The 18,179-nt window shown below is 40.2% G+C and overlaps 1 protein-coding gene across 1 annotated transcript in view; it reads left to right on the top strand.

Moving 5' to 3' along the window:
- The first annotated feature begins 1,588 nt into the window (after nt 1-1,588).
- Nucleotides 1,589-18,179, top strand: part of SEMA3A (semaphorin 3A) — a 372,399-nt gene continuing 355,808 nt past the window's right edge. The window contains exon 1 of the mRNA XM_069765162.1: nt 1,589-2,180. Within this exon, the coding sequence (XP_069621263.1) occupies nt 2,069-2,180 (112 nt within the window). The 5' untranslated portion in view covers nt 1,589-2,068. The remainder of the gene's footprint in view (nt 2,181-18,179) is intronic.

Raw genomic sequence — 18,179 nt, 5'->3', positions numbered from 1 at the left:
GTGCAGATGAGCGGTTTTTTTTCGCTGACCGAATCGGCATGTGAAAATCGGAGCGTGCACAAGTTTTCTCCATTAGGGTATGTGCACACGTTGCGGATTCTCTGTGGATCCGCAGCGTTTTTTTGAGGTGCAGAAAACACTGCAGATCCGCAAATGATTTACAGTACAATGTAAATCAATGAGAAAAAAATAATGTTGTGCACACTTTGCGGAAAATCCGCTGCGGAAACGCTGCGGTTTAAAAGAAGTAGCATGTCACTTCTTTTTTGTGACTCTGCAGCGTTTTTGTACCCATTCCATTATAGAAAACCGCAGGGGTAAAAACCGCAGCAAATCCGCAAGAAAACTGCAAAAACGCACAAAAAACGCTGCGGAACCGCACAAAAAAACGCTGCGGAACCGCAGGTGCATTTTCTGCCAGGAGAGGCAGAATCCGCACCAGAAATTCCTGAGCCTAATCCGCAACGTGTGCACATAGCCTAAATCGGATTAGACTCACCCATTCAAGTCTATTGGTTCTCACCACAATTTTTTTTTCTTATGGATGAATAGCAATTCAGTAACATAGGAAACTGTAAGGGTATGTTCATGAATATGCGTTTTTGGTGTATTTTCTTTACAGCTTTTTTATACAAATTTTAGCTGCGTTTTACAGCACCAGCTTTGTCTACGAGATTTCAGAATTCTCATACACGCGGCCTGGATTTTTGTCATCTGTATTTTGCGCAAAACCTTGGGTTTTGCACAACAGAGCATGTTACTTCCTTCAGCGTATTTCACCCACTGAAAGCAATGGGTGGTGCAAAAAACGCGGAAAAACGCAGTTATTGGGTTTTGCTGCATTTTTTTGCGGCAAAACCTGATCACGTAGATTATGATTTTTCTTTTTGGCGCTAAACTTGATCAGCATGCATGAGACAAATGTAGCATGATGAAAAAGCAGCAATAAAATGCAAAAAAAAAAAAAAAGCAAAGCCTGCCGTTTTGAGGCAAGTTCCTTATTCCCAAATGAGCAGGTTTTGCAGCAAAAACGCAACTATTTTTTTTTTTTTTTTTATATATATACATTCCCTATTTTGTAGCAGAAATAGTTGAGAAACCTTTTTTAATGAGTGGCACATCTGAAAAAAAAATGTCAGAAAAAGCAAAGATCCCTCTAAGTAGAAATGGCGTCATACTTATTACGTCACCATTGAAGTCTAATACCCTATTCTTATAGGTATTGGAACAATGGCAGAAAATTCTAAATGGATTTGTAGCATTTTTCTCACCACTTAGACCCTTTTTTCTTTTTTTACACGAGCCTCATAAAGTTTATGGCGATGCCCTCTAACGGCTTTTCGGGCTATGAACTGTGCCGAGAGGTTTTCTTTACAGGATGGTCAGAGCACCTAAAAGTTTCCAATCTTCAGAAAGTCTTCTGCTGGTGGCTTGGGAGGTAAATGTGTGAGGGGCTGCTCTGCTTCCCACATGCTTGGTGCAGGTCTGTGCTCCCTCCTCTCATCTCTCCTAGATGGCTTTTGCATGTGTTGTGTGACAGCAGGGAAAGGCAGTGGGTTGAGCTTGCCTGTTCTCCCATTGTCAGATTGCCTTTGCTGTAGTAGGGAAAACCTGTCTGGGAGATCCTGTGTCATCTCTCTGCATGTGGACAGGAAAAGTCAGCAGCATTGCCCTCTGGGCTCCTTTTTGTGCATTCTCCTCTCCTTCAGCTCCCACACACTTTACTGAAGCACAGGATTAGTTTCTTCCACCAGATCTCCTATGAAACAAATGGATCTTTAAGCTCCAGCACTGCAGCACTGGTTCATTTCTGCTTTCCGCACAACAGTTGTGCCTCATTATCCAGTGCCTGCTGCCTTATTATTCCTCCAGACCTCTGAAGTTTCCAATCTTCTGACCTGCTCCTCAAGGAAAGATGAGGGGCTTTCTTCTACCTAGACTGCTGCAATGAGACTGACCCAAGTCACCTGTTCTCCTGAGTTGTAAGACCCCCCTCTTCTACTCAACCAAGACTGCAGCAGGGGCACCAAGCTGCAGAAGGCACCTACAGACCTGACTGCTCCTCAGCATGGGCTCTTTTACTGGGATTGCATTTCTTTTCTTGGGAGTATCAATATCAACAAGGGCGAACTGTCAGAATGTCAAAAATAACGTGCCAAGGGTGAAATTATCCTACAGAGGTAAGCCAATTCCTTTCTCGTAGAACATAAGTGTTAAACTAGTTTCTATTTGTTCACACGTGTGTCAATAAGGTCCTTGATGAAATAATGGGCACTGATGCCACTGTTATATGGGGTCTATGAAAAGAGACCATCTGATGGTCCTACGTATATAGTATACATTAGTGGGGCTTTGTGTGATTTGGTGACATTGCAGTATTAATATAGTGTAGTTTATGAGACTTGTGCCAGTGTGTACCGGGCTTTATTTAATTTCTTCAGTAAATAAGGCTGAAGGGAAAGCAAGTCCCCTCTATAACGTAAAGTGCTGTGGAATACGTTGGCGCTATATAAATAAAAATTATTTATTTTATTTTTGATCACGAACTCACTTGAGATTTCTCACAAAGACTGAAACAATGTGAAATCTGGAAAGAATAAAAGTAGCTTGTGGTAATATACGTCTCTGTTCTAAAGGTGAACATGCCATAAGTGAAATTGGAGTGATACCGCAGCCTTGAGAGAGGAAACATTTACTGGTTTGCTTTCTAGCACACAATGGAACATAGGAACCTAGAAGAGTCATTAAATGGAAATATGGAGAGGGAGAGGGCGAGCTGGAGGGGAAGGGGAGACACTGAAATGTAGGATTCCTTCTTATAAAGATGCCGGGTTGGGTCTATTATATAATCCAAATCCTATGCTGGAGGAAATGTCTTATTGTGGTATCCGCATGCTTTCTCCGGCATAGGAAGATCTGACACAAGTGTGAAAAACACATCTGTGATACCAGAATGCTGTTTTCACACTTCATGCCAGAGAACTAACTGACTGTAGACGTTACAATCGCCCATTGTACATAATCCGTTATCTTGTGGGCGCGCATATATCTGTTATTTAGTTACATTTTTATTACATGGACGTAATTGTAGAGCGCGTCATAACGATAGAGTGATGCATAAAGTCGACCTAAGCAGGTGAAGTAGGAAGGCGATCTCTTCTACGGAGGTTCCAATCAAAAGTTGATCAAAACGCTTTATCGTTATTTACCACCAGAAAAAAAAACCCCATAAAGTGAATTATCCAAAGTTATACACTTGTCTCTCTGCACATTCCCAATGTGTTAACAAGAGCAGCCAGTAATAAAACTGTCACCTATAATGAGATGAACCTTAATTGCATGGACTCCTTGAAGTCTAATTTTCTGCATACAATTTCTACAGACTGTCACTCCCCCATCAATAAAACAGTCCGAGAGACGGAAAATAGGTAGGAAAGCAATAAAATGGTATGCAATAAAATTCCACTTGAGGATGAGCTTGCCATAATAGACAGTAAATGAGTAGGCTGAACTGCCTTGTGTGAAGTGAGGATTCCTGTTACTTATTATAAGCCAGGCTGAAGGCAAATTCTATTATATAGCTCCTACAATTAGTTTAGGGCCCTACTTATTGAGCTCTTAGGGTTTTTTTTTAAGTCTGCAAATGGAGAAGACTCACGCGGAGTAAAAGAATACACTTTGTCCTTGTTTTCCTTTTGTTATTCTTTTGCATTGTCCATTGGCTTTTCTATCCACACGTAGAAATGTTTTGTTGAAGTAAAAGCCATGTTGCCGCTTGTAGGTATTTTGTTTGGAGGAATAATAGGAATTTTTTGGCTTGTTGGGTTTTTTTTCTTTTTTTCCTCAACTAATTAGATGTCAAACAAATTTGAGATGTGTAGAACACTTGTTCTAAAAAACATTTCCAGAGTGATTCATGAAGGGTTAAATCCCTGCCAGACCTAATTTCCTATGGTCACTAGTTTTCAAAGGTCCATGGCAGCTCTGTCATTTCTCAGGCTGCCAAATACATGTCTGAGTGGTAAAAGTTAACATGCACGCTTCGTTTTACTGAGGTGACTGAAGTGAAAGGGGACCGTCAGCAAATTTTGGGGGTTTAGACGTTAACCATACGTTCACTTTATAACTTTGCCAAATGATCTTCTATTTGGAAGACGTGACACACAACTCTGCACGTGAGCGAAATGGAATATTGGCTTTTTTTCAACGAGAGCTTGGTCTTTCCATTTGGACATGCAAATGTGGGCAGATAATAAATTTTCACTTCCAATGACATTTTTAGTTCAGTCTTTCAATTTCTAAAGACCTTTTGACTATAGAATAGCTCTATTTTCTCCCAATAAAGATTCCATCCTGTAAGGAGACAAGACTTTATTTATTACGCCTTTATGTAACAGGTTTTTTTTTCTAAACCAATGTCATGCATTTTATTATTGAGGCAAAATATCTTGAAGAGACCGTACTTTATTTTCCAGAATTTTCAGATTACCTGTTCAGCTTTTTAATAACTTTCAGAAATGATTGGATTGAAGGGAGGTATAATATACATCAGTATTTTGTACCCCCTAATTTTACAGTAAATTATTCACTTTGTGTTCTATAGTGAGCAGATGAGTACCATCATTCATACTTATGAACATTTTTCCAACGTTGGTTCAAATAGGAGGCTGCATCACTTCCACTGACCGTCCTTTGAAGCAACGTTCACACGTTCAGTATTTGGTCAGTATTTCACATCAGTATTTCTAAGTCAAAACCAGGAGAAGAACAATCAGAGGAAAAATATAACAGAAACATGTCACCTCTTCTGGATTTATCACCCGCTCCTGGTTTTGGCTTACAAATACTGATAGTGTGAACATGGCCTAATACATGAGCTGGTATGGTAACAATATTTTGGTACATATTTGTCACACAGAATACTTTACACAAGAATTTTGTAAAGAAAATTGTAAATTTTTTTTTTTATTGTATCTGTCACTGCATTGAGTTATACAACAAGAGACACTTTCAGAGTCTGGAATGTCTCCGAAAGATAGCTACCATTATATTTCTGCATTCTCTGCAGATAGTGTATATTTCACTAAATAATTTCATATTTGAAGTCCATTTTAATATTTGCTCATTAAAGTGTAAATAATACGGAAAAAATAAAGGATATCTTTATTCACAAAAATATTCAGATTTTCTTTTCTCACTTTCACTAATATACCACTAGTGAAACCATAGGCATGGAGTTTGAGTTTAAAGGGATTTTTCGGAACTCTGATTTTTCGGAACTCTGAGTTTTTCGGAACTCTGATTTTTCGGAACTCTGATTTTTCGGAACTCTGAGGCTGCTGCAGTCCAGTGAGTACCACATCCCCACTTTGAATTTTTTTGAGTGCAATGGTTGTGCTTTGTGTTGCAACTTAGTCTGATTTACCCTCGTGGGACTGAGAAAAAATGGGCTGCAATGCCAGGTTCAGCCACTAAATAATATACAGAGCTCTGCTTGTTAAAAGAACGTAGAAGGGTGTGTGGGGCGTGCTGTAGCTGTACAGATATCAGAATTTAGACCCCCACCCAGTGTCGGACTGGCCTGGTGGGGTAGCAGGTAAATGCCCTGTGGGCCCGGGGTCGCGGGGGGGCCCCTTTAAAAACACGGGCCCTTTAAAAGCGCGTCCTAAGTTTTTTTTGGTGATGCGCGCATGTACCATGATACCGGGCTCGGTTCTGCTGCTCTGATTGCCGTGACACTGGCTCCCTCACTGTCGCATCGCCGCCCACAGGATAAGGACCTTGACGTTCTTTGTGGGCGGTGACACGCATCGCGCTCTTTTTCCCGCTCTATTGGTGATGCTTCATCTGCGCTCTGCTCTCCCGGCTCCCGCTGTGCTGGCTGCTGTGTGGTGAGTAGAACTTGCAGTAGTCGGTCGGTGACTAACTTCAATTCACTCTGCTCTCCCGGCTCCTGCTGTCCTGGCGCCATGTGAGTGACTGACTGAGTCTGACACTCACTCTCAGTCAGTCTGTCTGGTCTACCGTCTAGGCACTCTCTGAGCACCCTGAAGGTGCCACCTTCTGTTCTGACTCTTGCCCTGGCCTGTAGACTCTAGCGACAGCTGTGTGGTGAGCTGAAGTGCAGCCTGCAGAGCAGAGCCTGACACCCTCTCTGAAAGTGCTGGCCCGGCTATATTCCTCTCAATAACCTGCTGCTGCAGAGCTGCTTTTAAAGTAAAGTGCTGTGCAATACATTTTTTCACGGTGAGTGCAGCCTCAGCCTCCATCCCATCCCCCATGATCCCATTCCCCATGATCGATTCCCATCCCCCATGAATGATCCCATAAATGATCTGATCCCCCATGATCCATTCCCATCCCCCATGATCCCATCCCCATGATCCCATCCCCCATGATCCCATCCCCCATGATCCCATCCCCCATGATCCATTCCCAGCCCCCATAATCCCATACTCCATGATCCAATCCCCCATGATCCATTCCCATCCCCCATGATCCTATCCCCATGATCCCATCCCCATGATCCCATTACCCATGAGCCATTCCCCCATCCCCCATGATCCCATCCCCCATGATCCTATCCCCCATGATCTCATCCCCCATGATCCCATCATTGGCCAACAGTGCACATTAGCAATGTTTTTTTATTTTACACATGATGCATGACAGATCATAATCTCAGCCTTCTATATAACATACACACACACTCTTCTTAGGCTGTCTTTCCACAGTCAAGAAACGCTTCCTTTTTTGATGCTGCAAAGAGCCGCAGCGTCAAACACGCTCAGGGTCCTGATATTACTGCATAGCCACAGGGTGGGCCCCTAGAGTCAATTCCCCTGGTGGGCCTTAGGCACCCCAGTCCGACCCTGCCCCCACCATTCAAATGTTGACCCTCATCCTGTAAAATTCCTTTTAAAAAGTTTTGTAATAAATTAATGTCCCTTCTAGCGAAACAAAATCGGATGGCATAGATTTGTAGCCAGGCATTATAGTGTTTGGTTATCTGCTGCCAATAATGCATCAAGTATATTCAGTTTTGTTTTAAAGTAAACCTGTCACAATGAAATTGCAGTCTAATCTGCAGGCAGCATGTTATAAAGTAGGAAGAACTGAGTAGATTGATATAATGTATGGTTAGTGAGAAAAGGTTCAGTATATCCTGTGCTTTAATCATTTAATCTTCTACTCTTTCTGGGGTTTTTGGTCCAGTGGGCGGACCTAAAAGTGATTGACAGCTCTCTCTGTAGGCACACTTATACAAAGAGAACTGACAATCACTGAGCGGACAGCCCACTGGACCAAAACTCCCATCAGTGATTGTCAGTTCTCTTTGTATAAGTGTGCCTACAGAGAGAGGTGTCAATAGCTTTTAGGGCTGCCCACTGGACCTGAAATCTCAGAAAGAGCAGAAGAATAAATTATTATAACATTAGTTATTCTGATTTATTTCTCTTACAAGTTATATATCAATCTGCTCAGTGCCCCCTGCTCTCTCACATGAGGCCTGCAGATTAGGATGCACAGTGATAGGTTCTGTTTAAGTTTGCATCTCTGACCAATAGTTAGAAAACTAAAAATGGGGTAAAGGTAGGCATATACTGTAGTGCTTCCAAAAGCATTAAATATGGACAATAATGAGTTAAAGTCTCACCCACACCCATACTGGCATTAACAATAGTGCAGTAAAGTCAGTACACAAAAGCTCATCTATAGGCAGAGCAGAGGTAGCAGTCACTACTGTGTTCTACTACAAAGCCCCTCTACTATGTAACAAGACACTAATACTATAAAGGATATATAATAGGAGGAAGCCCTAATAAAGATTTTGTAGCAAGGCATGCGGATACTCCGGTTATGATATCACAGCACTTGAGGTACTTTGACATGAAGGTTTTTCTTGTCTACTGTGTCTACATCTAATCACACAGGTGCATGTGTAAAAATTCTGAAGCCCCATAGCAGAAGTCCTAAATGGGCTCCATCACCTTCTTAAAAAAATAGCAATACTTGGCAAGGTCACAAAAGATCATATCTCCCAACTTTGCTGCAATCACTAAGTATTTTTTTTCTCGTATTGAAGCCCCTTAGTATTCCCACACACTAATATACTTTATAGCAGCCATGAATAAAGGTATGTTGCTAACAAAAATTCTCCCCAAATACAGTATGATATCCCCACAGTAAATTCCCCCCACACACGTCTGCAAAGTATGATGAACACCATTCTCTAAAACTGTATAATGGCCTGCTAGCAGTATCATGGTCTCCTGTATGGTAATTTTAATCAGTAAAATCCCCACACAACCCTCCAAACAATAAAATAGCCCCCATATAGTCCTCCAAATAGAATAATGGCCCCACATAGCCTTTCATACAATATAATGGCCTGCTAACAGTATCATGGTCTCTCACATAGTCTTATTATTATTTATTTATATAGCACCATTAATTCCATGGTGCTGTACATGAGAAGGGGTGACATCAAAATTCAAATATTACTTACAGTAAACAAACTAACAATGACAGACTGATACAGAGGGGCAAGGACCCTGGCCTTGCGGGCTTACATTCTACATGATTATGCGGAAGGAGACAGTAGGTCGAGAGTTGCGGTAGCTCTGATGGTGTTGAGGTGGCCTTGTGGTCATTACAGGTTTTTAAACCATATAATCCCCACACAGCCCTCCAAACAATACAATAGTCCCCACATAACCCTTCAAATAGTATAATAGCCCCCACATAGCCTTTCATACAATATAATGGCCCCCACAATGAAAAAAATACCTCTCCCCATTCCTCCGCTGCTGCAGTCTCTGCAGCATGTGGACTGAAGTACTGCTCCACCTGTGTGATGTGGTGACCTCATTGTGCTGAGATGTCAGAGCTCAAATGCACAAAAAGAATGATGGAGGAGGGCACTGACTGTTCCATTGCTTTCAACTGTATCTGCATCTAGGAGCCCCATGCTGGCCACGTGGTCTGTCACTATTGGCGGTCAAACTCTTCATGTGATTGTATATATAGTATAGATCGGAGAAACGAAAGATTATTAGATGAGGCATCCGTTGCTGATAATTTTACGGTCTTGTTTGAGCAATTTTACTTTCTTTTCATTTCTGTTATTTTCAGCACATTTGCAAATCTAAATCATTGCCCAATTTATTTACTAGGTACAATGTTTTCTATGTGTTTTAATGACGGAGTTGTCTCACTTCAGTACAGAATTCTTTTTTTCAATGCCATGTCTGGACGTTAAGCTAGAGAATATGAAACCAACATGGAGTAACTTGAAACTGCAGTTCTTATGCCTGCATTTTCAGGCCTTTATCTCTGATCCTTTAAGAGCTGGGGGTCTAAACATGGAATTCCTTTATCAGCAGCTACTTTTCTTGCCACTTGACATACATGAGGTGAATTGAAGGTACTGTTTCTTCATTTTGCCCCTGGTTGTGTTCATCTTTGTTCATCAGCTGATATCTTTCTTTCCAAAGTGGCGTAAAACTTTAGATCCTTAAACCAAGTATGTAAGGTCATGAAAATTTTAATTTTACAATCTCCCATTACCAGGGTGACACCTTAGACCTGTGTGTTAGGAGTGGGACTTTAATCATAAATCACTGTAAGCTACGTTGTTACATATGCATTGTAATCAAATGTTTAAAATGGTATTCCCATCTCAGACATTTATTTCATATCCACAGGATATGCCATTAATGACTGATAAATGCTTTCTAAGCTGTTTTCAGAACCTTCATAGACATTAACCAAGTTGTACAATGCATTGCCAACCAACAATGAAAGAATGGGCTCTACTGGTGGGAACCACACCTTGCAGACATTTACAGCGTATCTTATGACTAAGCCATATGTGTCTGAGATAGGAGTACCACTTTTAGTAAGGGCAGGTCAGGTTTAAAATTTCAACTATTGTTCAAGATTTAGCATTTTAATATCAATTTTAATTAATTTGGTGTCATATTTTTGAGAAATTTTGTAAGGAACCATTTTTATAGAAAGTGTTATCAATTCCGAAATTCCATAGGAGAGAAATCATACAGGAATTGACTTTATGATAAGATGTACTCCTTTCTTTTATTAATTTCCAAGAATAATTACATAGCACATAAAAATGGAATGTGAGTTGTAAGTCATGGTGCAGAGAGCCAGCTGTGAGAGAAGACATACTGAAACTCCAGAATGTGAGCAGTTTATCCCAATTTACAAAGGGGACCCTTTTCCAAATTATTATCCATTCCTTATGTTTACTGTCAAATACCATAACAAACTTACATTTGCTTTGTTCATCTTTTGCGCTTTAGGGCCTTGTTCAAACAAGTGTATAAGTGTATATAACTAAATAAGGATATAATCAAAAAGTTCATTTATTTCAGTTCTCCAATACAAAAAGTGAAACCCATATATTATATAGAATCATTACAAACAGAGTAATCTATTTCAAGTGTTTATTTCTGTTAACGTTTATGATCATGGCTTACAGTCAAAGAAAACCCAAAAGTCATTATCTCAGGAAATTAGAATACTTTATAACACCAGCTTGAATAATGATTTTAAAATCCGAAATGTTGGCCTACTGAAATGCATGTTCAGTAAATGCACTCAATACTTGGTCGGGGCTCCTTTTTGCATCAATTATTGCATCAATGCAATGTGGCTTGGAGGCAGTCAGCCTGTGGCATTGCTGAAGTATTATGGAAGCCCAGGTTGATGGCAGTCTTCAGCTCGTCTGCATTGTTTGGTCTGTTGTCTGTCCTCTTCCTCTTGACAATATCCCATAGTCTCTATGGGGTTAGGGTCAGTCAAGTTTGCTGGCCAATCAAGCACAGTGATACTGTTGTTTTTAAACCAGGTATTGGTACTTTTGGCAGTGTGGACAGGTGCCAAGTCCTGCTGAAGAATTACATTTTCTTCTCCAAAAAGCTTGTCAGCAGAGGGAAGCATGAAGTGCTCTAAAATTTCCTGGTAGACAGCTGCACTGACTTTGTTCTTGATAAAACACGGTGGACCTACAGCAGCAGATGAGGTGGCTCCAGAAACCAGCACTGAATGTGGAAACTTCACACTAGACCTCAAGCAGCTTGGATTGTGTGCCTCTCCACTCTACCTCCAGACTATGGGACCTTGATTTCCAAATGAAATGCAAAATTTGCTTTAATCTGAAAACAACACCTTGGACCACTGAGCAACAGTCCAGTTCTTTTGCTCCTTGGCCCAGGTAAGACGCTTCTGGCATTGTCTATTGGTCATGAATGGCTTGACAACAGGAATGCAACACATGTAGCCCGTGTCCTGTCCATGTCTGTGTGGCGGCTCTTGAAGCAATGACTCCAGCAGCTGTCCACTTTTGTGAATCTCCCACAAATATTTGAATGGCCTTTCTTAACAATCCTTTCAAGGCTGCGGTTATCCTGATTGCTTGTGCACCTTTTTCTACCAAACGTTTTCCTTCCACTCCACTTTCCATTAATATGCTTAGATAAAGCACTTTGTGAACAGCCAGCTTCTTTAGCAATGGCCTTTTGTGCCGTACCCTCCTTGTGGAGTGTGTCAATCACTGCCTTCTGGACATTTGTCAAGTCAGCAGTCTTACCCACAATTGTGGATCCTACTGAAACAGACTAAGGAACCTTTTAAAAGCTTAGGAAGCCTTTGCAGGTGATTTTTGTTAGTTATTCTAATTTACTGAGATAATAACATTTGGGTTTTCATTGAATGTAAGCCATAATCATCAACATTAAGGGTATGTGCACATGTTGCGGATTTTGCTGTGGATCCACAGCGGAATGGGCGCTGCGGATCCACAGCAATTTTCCATGAGATTACAGTACCATGTAAACCTATGGAAAACAAAATCTGCAGTGCACATGCTGTGGAAAAAAAAGCGGGGAAACGTAGCATTGTTTATTCATTCCACAGCATGTCAATTCTTTGTGCGGATTCCACAGCAGTTTACACCTGCTCCATAATAGGAATCCGCAGGTGTAAAACCACAGGTGGAATCCGCACAAAATCTGCAAAAAAATCGCGGTAAATCCGCAGGAAATCCGTAGTGCGGTTTACCTGCGGATTTACCAAAATTAGTCCGGAAAAATCCGCACCACTTTCTGCAACGTGTGCACGTGGCCTTAGAGAAATAAACACTTAAAGGGACACTGTCACCTGAATTTGGAGGGAACAATCTTCAGCCATGGAGGCGGGGTTTTTGGGTGTTTGATTCACCCTTTCCTTACCCGCTGGCTGCATGCTGGCTGCAATATTGGATTGAAGTTCATTCTCTGTCCTCCGTAGTATATGCCTGCACAAGGTAATCTTGCCTTGCACAGGCGTGTACTATGGAGGACAGAGAATGAACTTCAATCCAATATTGCAGCCAGCATGCAGCCAGCGGGTAAGGAAAGGGTGAATCAAACACCCAAAAACCCCGCCTCCATGGCTGAAGATTGTTCCCTCCAAATTCTGGTGACAGTGTCCCTTTAAAATAGATCACTCTGTTTGTAATGTCTCTATATAATGAGCTTCACTTTTTGTATTGAAAAACTGAAATAAATTAACTTTTTGATGATATTCTAATTTAGTGAGATGCACTTGTATATTACAGTCATGTATTGTCCGAGTCTGGTCAGTTTGCTGTTTATTCCTATGTAAGTCACTAAGACTGTTCTGATGACAATTTTTTTTCACACAGACCGAGTGTCTATATGAATAAAAATCACAGAATGCAGTTCACAGTTCTCTTTGATAATTAAGATGAAATTTGCCCATTCAAATCGGAGTACAAAAATAAATGTATCCCATAGGGATCATCTGCATTGCATTTCATTTTTGCGGATGTCACACAGATGTAAAATATGAATGGTACCCATATGAAATTTGTGCAATTTCTGGATGAAAGTCGGATGATGTTTTTCATACGTTCATCTGACCCCAGCCTTAAGTCTTTTTTCTTTCCTGTTACATAACATTTCTAATATTATATAGCCCCCTCTTATGCAACTTTGACCTGTTGAGGCATGGATTACAAACCATCTCTTATGGTATCCTGTAGAAATTTGGAGGCCAAGTCAACTACTTGATCTATTTATGATTTTTCAAACCATTTCTGACCAATTTAATGTGGTAGGAGTATCATCTTGATGATTACACAATATTGTTGCCTAACCATAGGTGTCATGTATGAATGCCAGGACTGAATCTTATCCAGAACAGTATCCAGTGCATCACACTACCTCAACTACTTTGCCTGCATTCCCAGTAAAGAAATGCCCACATACCTGTCTTACACATGCTAGAGTAAAAACTTTAACTTATGAATCTATGTTAGCTTCTTTTATTGCTTCATAATCCATTTTTGATGCTCACATGTCCACTGCACACCTATTTCATTGTGATCAGTGGTCAACATGGGTACTCTGATCTTTCTATGGCTACACACTTCTAGGTTTTCTGGCATTATTTGGTCTGTCACCTATTTTTCTTAGCAAATATTTGTTTTCAGAAATGTATGCTACAGTAGTGCTTTTGTGGTGTTGGAGTGGAGTGTAAAGACTAGCTCATCCGGTCTATCTCTAGAAATTTGGGCACCTGTGACCTTAGTGCTTGTTCATTGATTGTTTTTCCGTAGACCATTTTGGAAGGTAGAAAGCATTACATGCCTGCTACAAACCACAAAACCTGGCATTTTTAGAAATTTTCTAAACTAGTAGTATAGCCATCACATCATGTCCCTTGTCATTTTTTTATACATATAAATATGATTTGGATTTTTCTTACTTTGGAGGATCTATTAAGACATTCACAAAGCTTTTCTAAACAATGAACCTCTTAAGGGGGTGGATGAGACCGAAGATGAAGTAAAGCCACTGGAATTAATAACTTCTCAAAGAATAAACATATCTGAAAGATTCCACTGCTAGTGCACTGTCACTATGTTACCATGGAGATTAATTGGGAAGAACGGCGTAGTTAAATAAATACATGTAACTTGTCTCTGCATCTAGCTAAAGCACGTAAGACACATCAACAGTTTTCACTTCAGTGCATTTAAAACCTGATTTAACAGCACCATTAAAAAACAACACTTAAGAAAATATACTGTTATTAGACATCTTCCTTGACTAAGTGATATTTTCATGTTCTAGCCTGGAAGACAGAACATTACTTCTCAAATTTCACTCTAAGGTTTTGTGGGTTTGATTAACTATTTGAAAGAGACTATGTCATATTGGTGTCTTAGTGGTTAGTGGCTTAGTGGTTAGTAATGTTGCTTTGCAGCATCGGGGTCCTGGGTTCAAATGCTTACCAAGACAACACACGCAAAAAGTTTGCATGTTCTTTTTTTGTTTGAGTGTATTTCCCCCATATATTCTGGTTTCCTCCACAATCCAAAGACCTGCTGGACAGCAATTTAGACTGTTAGCCCCAATGTGGACAGGGATGATGATGATGATGATGATAATTGTGAAGAGCTGCTGCATATAATGGCACTTGATAAACAAGCATGATAATTAAAGATGAGCAAACATATTCAGTAGAATTGAATTCTACTTTAGTACAAAAATCCACATCTGCCAAAATACAGATTTTTATTTTATTTTGTAATTCACTTTCATGGAAGTACAGCAAAAACTACTTATACTCACCACTGACCTCTCCGACCCATATTGTGCTGGATCACTGCACACGTCATGCGTCATAGTTTAGTGAATACACGTGCTTGTGCAGAAACGTCTGGTGTCTCAGAGCTAGAACTCCTAGCCTAGTGTTTGGAACCTAGGTGATAAGAAAATGACCATACATGGGTCGATAAAGAACAGAGGTGAGTATAATTATTTTTTTCATTTTCTGCATCTGACATTTATTATGCTCTGGTGTCTGGAGATACCCCAAATCATACTAAGAGACATTCAATTAGTAGAAAATAACTTACCTGTGAATCAAATTTCTATAAATATAATATGAAAAAAAGGTTGAAGTAGCAAGTACTTTATTCCTTTTGAGAATTGGTTTAGATATGGCTATGTTGAAGTTTCTCACTATAGAAATTGAACTTTGCACAGACAACTTGTAAATCCTATAACTTCCCACTTCATTTGCTTTACTATAACATAATTGCAAAATCAGAAAGTAAAAAAATACATGTATAAACTGCACAATCGTTCTGTAAAACGTGTGTTCTGAAAGACGCTTTAATGTGCTGAAATGTAAAAAGGGGTTTTCCTAGTCATGAAAGGTCATTAAATTGAGATGGGTTCTGGTCTGGGACCCCACCAATTTACTGAAATATACTCCATTTGTGGCTAGATATAAGCAATGTATGGGCTGGAACACAGTAGTTTAGTGACCACTGCTGAAGAATTATCTTCGCCTTTCACTTGTTACTATAACTCCTTTGCAACGAGTTTAAAAGGAAGCTGACATGTAAAATAATGTTATAAACCTGCAGATATGGGGTTAATCTGCAGGTTAGTAGCATTTGTACACAGTATGGTCACTGCACTGAGAAATTAATTCTCACCGGCAGCATTCGGCTTTCAGTCATAGAGGCATCGGCGGAGTTTCAGTCACCGCTCTATGTAGTGACCGACAGCTATATCCGCGTCCATTGTACTGACTGTCGGCTCTAATGCTGAGCCTTCTGTCAGTCAGTGACAGGAGTGCAGTTCGGTTACAGCTGCCGGTCTCTATGTACTGAGCAGTGAATGGAACCGTGCCAGTTCCACCTCTATAACTGTAAGCCGAATGCAGCTGGGGATAATCGCATTATAATACATGACAGGTTCCCGTTCATATTGCCATAGTCTTGATGAAAAACCTGCAGGTAGGGGAGGTCTTTTTATATTGTAACATCTGCCAAATATCCTGATTAAAACTTAGAGAGGTTGTTACTACTTTTTCATTGATGACCGACCAGACATTGATGACCTATCCTAAGAATAGGGCATCAATGAAAAAGTAGTGGACAACCTCTTTAGTAAATGAACAAAATAACATTGATGATGAACAACATTGCAAAATAGTTTATTGAAAAATTCAGAAAAAGTTCAAATAAGTCCTGTGTTATACTACCAAGGAGCCTTGACTCCATAGAAAGAGACTTGCTTAGGGGATTGTGTGTGAACAGAGTTGCGTACAATTTTGGGAAATTGATTATGTATCATAAAATATCTATATGGTTATTCTTTATTTTAGGTAGACAAATAAACATCCTTTTTATAGATTTTCTCCTCATCCCTTTTTTAGCTGTTCCACTATCTATATACGTATTTCTATACCACCTTTTCCGTCTTTTATCAAAACTTCAGTTTTGTCCAGTTGAATTAATTTACTGTATATCTTTTTTCGTTATCTTTGCACTTATAATAATAAAAAAATTCTCAAACTCCGAATCTTGACCCATCCTGATGTATTTCACCTACATATTATCTCTGTTAAAGAAATCATCTAATTTTTCAGTAGCATTTGTTTTTCTAAACCTTAAATTCACCTCAGGCAGTTAAAGGAAGAAGCAGTCTGTTTCCTTCAGGTTTTTCGAGAAACTGAATTTCATGCCTGTCACCATTTGACAGAGTGTGTGAGTGACGTCTTTCCATTATGTGAGTGTATGTATCCTAATGAAAGGGATTAGCAGCAGAGATAAAATCAGACATGGATTTCTCTTGTCTTCCTCTCCGTGCCTCATTGTGGCTTTTATTGTAATGTTTTAAGGATGGCCTTGTAGTCTAACGGGACAGTTAGATGCTAACATTTACTATAAGGTTTTTAAAGCAATGAAGTGTCCAAATACTATAGTTGAATTATTCTTCTACATCTCTTTAAAACATTCCGCTAGCATAATGTTTTGATCTGTATCATTCCATTATGCCACATTATGAGTGGTGACAGGAAAATGTGAAACCTTTCAGCTTAGGAATGAGGAAAAGACAATATGTCATGCTTGGAAGGCTTATTGCTTAAGTGAAAATATGTATATGCTGCCAAGATATAGCCCTGATGTGTATGTGCCTTTGCAGAGTTCTTGGAGGAAGCTAAGAATGCTGCACTGCAGAGGACACTTGCAGATGTCATAAAAATGTGAAAACCAAGTGGATTGTACTGTAAAGTGAATAAGCTTCTCTCAGAATTTTTCTATTCTGTATTAGTTGTTGGCCTGCTCATATGAGTCTTGTCAGCCATTACAAGACAATGATAAATGGCTTTTAGGACAGAACAGATGTGCCGTACCTATGTCTTGTAAGGACTGAGTGATTCCTCTTGAGGTATAATTTAGTTGGTGTAATAAAACATGAAGCTAGTTTACCTAAAAAGACACTCTAGTAGATGTCTCCTTTACACCTTATAAATCTTACCTTATAGAAAATCTTATTCCTTGGTGGTCCAATACAGTGTGTAAGGCTATGTGTACACGTTGCAAATTTGTTGCGTTTCTGCAGCATTTTTTCCGCTCGGAAATGCTATAAATCCGCACTGGATTTTTAAAGCCATGTTAATCAATGGCTTTCCTGAATTGTTGTGCACATGCTGCTTAAATTTCTGTCCTTATTCTCAGCATTTTATTTTCCGCAGCATGTCAGTTCTTTTTGCGGATCTGCAGCATTTCTGCACCCATTGACTTCCATTGAGTTTGTCAAATCTGCAGCAAAACCGCAGGTTTAAAAAGGTTTGCGGATTTGTTGTGGATGTGCTGGCAAAAATGCTGCTGAAAAGGAAATTATGTCAGAAGGAGGAAGAGTGTGTGGGCGGAGAATGTTTGTGAGCTGAGAATATATGGGTGTCTGTGTGTGCGGTAACGCTACCGCTGGTACTGTCGGTCACAGCGCTGCAGGATCATGCTGGCAGATGTCAGTGTGATTCCCAGCTGACTGTGACCTGTGGTAAAAAGGCAGGCATGGGCCGATGAAACCACTGCTCCCATCTGGCTATGTTTGAGGTCACTGATAACAGTGACAGCAGGTGCCACTGATGGGAGAGTAGTTTCATCTGCCAGTGCCTGTGCTGTTGTGAATTCTGTGGCTGAGTTCATTTCTGTGGTCACAAGTGGTATTGCAGTCTCTGGGCTTCCTCCCTCAGGTGTTTTGGTGAGCTCGTTGGCTGCCTTGCTATTTAGCTCCACCTGAGTCTGTCTTCCTTGCTCCTTGTCAATGTTCCAGTGTTGGATC

Source organism: Ranitomeya imitator, chromosome 4 (genome assembly GCF_032444005.1).
Source record: "Ranitomeya imitator isolate aRanImi1 chromosome 4, aRanImi1.pri, whole genome shotgun sequence".
NCBI lineage: Eukaryota > Metazoa > Chordata > Amphibia > Anura > Dendrobatidae > Ranitomeya > Ranitomeya imitator.
This window is presented reverse-complemented; position numbering and strand designations above follow the sequence as displayed.